Source organism: Ailuropoda melanoleuca, chromosome 14, assembly GCF_002007445.2.
Source record: "Ailuropoda melanoleuca isolate Jingjing chromosome 14, ASM200744v2, whole genome shotgun sequence".
In the NCBI taxonomy this organism is placed as follows: Eukaryota; Metazoa; Chordata; class Mammalia; order Carnivora; family Ursidae; genus Ailuropoda; species Ailuropoda melanoleuca.
In genome coordinates this window covers 34,153,354-34,159,353 of record NC_048231.1, presented here as the reverse complement: position 1 = coordinate 34,159,353, position 6,000 = coordinate 34,153,354, and the positions used below count along the sequence as shown (strand labels likewise).

The following is a 6,000-nucleotide window of genomic DNA, read 5'->3' as shown; positions in this document are numbered from 1 at the left end:
ACCCCCTCCCCCCTCCCCCGACGCCCCCAAGGCCCCGCCGGCGTGCGAGAGAAAACAGAATACAAATCACTTACAACGGCATCGTCTCCTGCGCCGGCACCGCCCAGTCACTTCCCCCCCGCAACCGCCGCCGCTGCCGCCCTGGGCATGATCCACTGAGGCGGGAGGGAGGGGGGGGCCTGCCTCAGCCCTGGGTCCAACCCCACTCCCGCACCGCTCCCGCCGCTTTAAGCGCTTCTCCTCCTTCCCCTTCGTCCTAACATGGCGCCCGAGCGCTACCACAGCAACGTTCTAGAACTGCTGACGCCGCCACGCACGCCGTGCGCGCGCCTGCGCAAAAGCCGCCCGGCGCCGCGCAGCCTCACGGGAACGGTAGTTCGTGAGGCGGCCGACGGTCGGGCAATTTCCGCTCCAATGCCGTCGCGCTTCCACGGTGGGTGTCCGGTGTCGTCTGGGAGAGGTGCGGGAGGCTCCGGGTGGCTGGCCGTTCCTCGAGCGGGGACGCTCCTGTCACCGATGAGCACCACGCGGCACCTCACAATGCGCCGCCGCTCTCGCCCCCCGAGGTCGCGGCGGCCGCGCTTCCCCTCGGACGGCGTCCGTGACGGCGTTCGGCGGGGACCGAGGCGCCCATGTGTGCGGGTGAGCCGCCCGAGTGCCGGGCTTAGGATGCGGCTGCTCGGGTCGGTGCCTTGGGTGGCCGCAAGTTACTCGGCCTCTTCCTGCTGCTCTGCGAAGTCAGAGTAAGACCTGCTCCCTGGGATCGTGTCGCCTGCTGCATGTGTTGGTTGATGCAGGAGTGCTTAGTACGGGCTGGTTATTGGGACTCCCCCTCACCTGTTAGACTGAGGTCCCCCCCTCTGGCTTTCCGCTGCTTTTTCCACCAAAGTGTGTACGCAGGCGCTCAAGAAGTGTTTGTTGAATGAATAGATTTGCGGGGCAGCACTGTGATGACAGCGAGTTCTGGAACACGAGCTGATTTTACTAGCAGGAACTTCCTGGTAAAGCTGCACTTAAGTAGAAGGATCGATGCCAGTAACCATTGGGATTTTAGCAAAGACTGTGTTTTGCAGCCCGATCTATCCCTGGGGTGGGACCTAGGAGTGGACTCCCCACCCCCCAGCAAAAGCTGGAGGAAGAGTGCCTGAGCCCTACTCTTACATGCACTCCTTCCCTCTGCTAATTAGAACGCGTTCAAAAGCGTCACACAGAAGGTTTATGGAGGGGCGAGAAGGAATTAAATACAGAAGGGATGAAGTTCTAAATTATTTAAGTAGATTAATATGGACTTGTATAACCTCGAAATTTGGCAAAGGACTTAACCTGTTTTCACAGAACATCTAGTAGGACAAGCGGTCTAGGACTAAAGGCTCAGTAGGAGAAGCACGGGACCTAAACCTGCATTGTCCAGTACTATAGCCATTTGTCACATGTGACTTTTGAGCACTTGAAATGAAGCTAGTCCATTTAAGATGTACTGTAAGTGCAAAATAAGATTTCAGAGATCTCAGTAGGAATAAAACAATGAGATACCTAACCGATGTGTTTTATATTCGTTACATGCTGAAATAGTATTTTGGATATATAAAAAAATTCATTAAAGTTAATTTCATCTGTTTCCTTTTAAAATGTGGCCCCTCGAAAATGTTAAATTATACACATGGCCCTTATTTCTGTTGAACAGCGCTGATTGGGAGACCGACTTGTCCTTGAATCTCAATTCTTCTGCTTGTTCCCCTACCCTCTTGTCATCAAGGTGGTTTTGGTTGGGGGCCCAGTAGCAGGCAGACCTGCCCTTAAAAGTTTGAAAATATGAGATCCAGAGAAATCAATAAAATACATTAAGGCTGTGGTCTTAAAATTTGCTCATAAAGCTAGGCACTGATGATGTATGTTAAGAATTAAAGAATGGGAACTTCTTGAGCTCATGGCTGTCCTCTGCCTGGCATGTCAAAAGGCAGTGAAGGACAGGGTCGTGAAACCTCTGTGCTTTCAGTCTCCAGCTGCTCCACAGCCTTCTCTATAATGAGGCAGCTAGATAGCACAATTAACAAATATTTATTTAGTACCTAGAATGTGCTAGATGCGATGTTACTTGGTCAAGACAGAAGGCAGTATACTTGTTGGTGGAATCAAGGTAGACTTCCCAAGGTGACTTTAGAAATGTCCTCATAGGGCACCAGGGTGGCTCAGTTGTTTGGGTGTCTTCCTTCGCCTGAGGTTGTGATCACAGGGTCCAGGGTCCTGGGATCAAGTCCCGCATCCTGCTCAGTGGGGAGCCTGCTTCTCCCTCTCCTCCCCACTCATGCTCTCTGTCACTCTCTCAGTCTCTCAAATAGATAAGTAAAATCTTAAAAAAAAAAAAATAGGAATGTCCTAATGTCAACTACACATCAATAAAAAAATTTTTTTAATTAAAAAAAGCTTAACAATAAAAAAAAACACTGACAGAAAAGTTAGGATTTAGTAAGGGGACAGGAGGAGAAGGGCATAACAGGAAACAACTTTTCAAAAAGAAGGAAAGTACAAATAATTTAAAGTTTATTTGGAGACAGGGAGACTTTTGAAGTAACTAGACCACAGACACAAGGTGGGAATGAGCTGCAGAGGAGTGAGGGGCAGATAATGAGGGGCCTTTGTCCAGCAGAATGTTGTGCGCCTGCCGCGCACCGTCCCTGTGCTAAGCTGGGAGGGCGCTTTCCACTATGAAAAATAGTCAAGATCCCTGACCCAGTTAGACTACGTTCTTGGGAAGCGGGGGGCAAATAATGAACCCATTAACAGACAAGGGAATTAAGAACCATGAATAAAATAAACTAGATAATAGAATCACGGGGACGGGGCGTCCACGGCCTCCCTTCAAAGGACTGGCCTTCGAGACCTGGAGCTGTTGAAAGATTCAGATTTTATCTTTTTTTTTTTTTTTTTTTTAATGAATGGGGGAACTGTCGAAAGTTTGACAGCAGTGATGAGATCACATTTACGTTTTCGGAAAGATCACTCAAAGGGTAGGGAACGAATTTGAGCTGGGAGAGCTTTTGAAGCTGGAGGGTAGGTTAGCTCTTACTGTGGTTCAGATAAGAGATGATGCTTGGAATAAAGAAGGGACTGATTTCAGAGAGATTTAGGAGATGTAGTTAATCCTGAATGTGAGGGGAGTGAGAGGAAGAAGACAGGATTTCAAAGGTTCTAAGGAGGGTGACAGTGGAGGGAGCTACCAGTAAGTAGGAAACAGGAGGATAACTAACTGGGTGAGTGGATGAGGTCATGAAAGTCATTTGGTATGGGTTTTTTGAAGTGCCTGTGGGACCCTTAGAAATGTCTGTGAGATGACTAAAAACATGTTTCAGGAGCTGAGAAGTCAGGGCTGGAGATAGAGTTGTTTTTTTTAAAGATTTTATTTGTCAGAGAGAGAGCGCACAAGCAGGGGGAGCACCAGGCAGAGGGAGAGGCAGGCTCCCCCCTGAGCAAGGAGCCTGATGCAGGACTGGATCCCAGGACCCTTGGATCATGACCTGAAGTGCAGGCAGACACCTGACTGAGCCCCCCCCCCACCCCGGGCACCCCTGGAGATAGATTTTAAACTCTGAAAGCAAGAACTGTATCTTGGAGTCATGTTTCAGTTCACAGAAGGAAGGGCCCTCTGTACACCTGGTAACTACAGCGTAATCCTACCCAAACTTGATGAGTGCGTAATGAGCTAGGTGCTCATGGACCACCAATGTTTAGGATCCTCTTAAGGATATAACTTGAGCCAATGAAAGGGGAGCGCGTAAGATAAAGCCAGTGACCAGAGTACTGGTTAAGACAGGATCCCTATTGTTAGCCTTGCCTTGCTTGTCCTCAGAGCCCTGCCCGGTCCCCCCAGCTGCTGTCCCATCCCCGCAGCCCTCACCCTACCACAGTGCCTGTGTTCTACTGACTGCGGACATGGGGGAAGACATTTCCTACTGGTATCTGAAGGATCGTTCAGATTGCATTTTCTACAGTACAATGTCATGAGTAGGGGGCAAGAATTCCTAAGCTGGTTCTCATAGGTCCACAGTGCATTCAAATTTAAGAAATGGACAGAAATGTTTATGAGAACAGAACCTCTTCACATACTGAATTAGCTAGATTGTGTTTCAGTGTCATTTATGAGGTGATAATTGGAGATACTATGTTGATACGGAGATTTTTATCCCAATAATAAACTACGATGATTCATTTGATGACTAATGATGTATACGTTTAAAAATTTTTTTAACCAACACAAGAGACTTAACTATAGAGAACAAACAAGGTTGATGGAGGGAAGGTGGGTGGGGGATGCGCCAAATAAGTGATGGGGATATAAGGAGGGCCCTTGTGTTGAGCGCTGGGTGTTACATGTATGTGATGAATCACTAAATTCTGCTCCTAAAACCAATATTACACTATATGTTAACTAACTAGAATTTAAATAAAAATTTGGAAAAAAAACTTTTTAAGTTGATTAACCAGATTTATGAATCCCTTAAGTAAAAAAAGTAGCATAAGCACTTTCATCTAATGAGTACCCTGGAGCCATCTTTTCTTTAAATTCCCTTTAGATGTTTATTAGTTTATGTTTTAAAGAATATGTCTACTAGGGGTGTCTGGGTGGCTCAGCTCAGGTTATGATCTCAGGTTCCTGGGATCAAGCCTCACATCGGGCCCTCTGCTCAACGGAGAGTCTGCTTTTCCCTCTGTGCTCTCCCTCCAACTCTCAAATAAGTAAGTAAAATATTTAAAAAAGAAAAGAAAAGAAAGAAAGGAGTGTGTCTACCACCATTTGCACGAAAGGGAGAACTTCAACAGCATGTTGATGAGAAGTGGCTCAAACCTGTGCCTCCACTAGTCTCTGCCCTTCGGTCAACAGCACAAAGGGCTTCCAGGCTGAAACCAAACCAGCAAGTCTGTCTCATCAATTCCTTCCTATCTTTCGCTACCCATAGACAAACCATCGTCAACTCCCATCAGCTGCACCCCCACAATCCATCAGAAATCTCCCCCTTCTTCTCCTCTGCACCACCCTAGTCTCAGCCACTGTCTTGTCTAGCTTGGGCAGTTGGGGCAGCCTCCGTGCTCTTCTCCAGCTTCCATTTGTGCTTTCCTTCGTTCATCCTCTGTCCAGCAGGTGGACTTTGAAAACATAACTCAGATTTTATCATGCTCTCTAACAAGACCAGTTTAATGGCTTCCCATTGCTCTTAGAATAAAACCAAATTTGAGAGTGGCTTACAGGGCCTTGGGTGACCTGGCTCTTGATTTTCCCTCTAATAACCTCATCTCAAACTTTGCCCCTTCTTCCCTGTGCTTCACCCTACTGGCCTTTATTCTTTTTTTTTTTTTTAAGATTTTATTTATTTATTTGACAGAGAGACAGCCAGCGAGAGAGGGAACACAAGCAGGGGGAGTGGGAGAGGAAGAAGCAGGCTCCCAGCGGAGGAGCCTGATGTGGGGCTCGATCCCAGAACGCCAGGATCATGCCCCGAGCCAAAGGCAGACGCCCAACGACTGAGCCACCCAGGCGCCCCTGGCCTCTGTTCTTTTCCTTCAACATGATCAGCTCCGAGGAGCTCCTGGGAAACTCAGTCGGTTAAGCGTCTGCCTTTGTCGCAGGTCATGATCCCAGGGTCCTGGGATCGAGCCCAACAGGGAGCCTGCTTCTCCCTCTCCCCCCTGCTCATGCTCTCTCTCTCTCTCTCTCTCAAATAAATAAATAAATAAAATCTTAAAACACAAACAAAAACATGCTCAGCTCTTCACTGCCTCAGAGCCTCCATGCTTGTACCCCTCTGCACTGCTGCCCTAGCCCTTCCCATGGCTGTTTTGTTCTCAGCCTGTCAAAGCTCAGATGTCACTGCCTCCCAGAAGCCTTCCCAGACCACCTTATCTAAACTGTTTACCTGCATTATAATCCTTATCATATAACCAGAACTGCCTCACTGATTTTTTTTTTATTTATTCTGTCATCCTTACTAAAATCTAAGCTCCATG

General features: G+C 47.9%; 1 protein-coding gene across 1 annotated transcript in view; it reads right to left on the bottom strand.

Annotated features, from left to right (window-relative positions):
• Positions 1 to 302, bottom strand: part of PAPOLA (poly(A) polymerase alpha) — a 57,417-nt gene extending 57,115 nt beyond the window's left edge. Inside the window, exon 1 of the mRNA XM_002927288.4 lies at positions 75 to 302. Coding sequence (XP_002927334.2) covers positions 75 to 82 — 8 coding nt within the window. The 5' untranslated portion in view covers positions 83 to 302. The remainder of the gene's footprint in view (positions 1 to 74) is intronic.
• Positions 303 to 6,000: the final 5,698 nt, after the last annotated feature.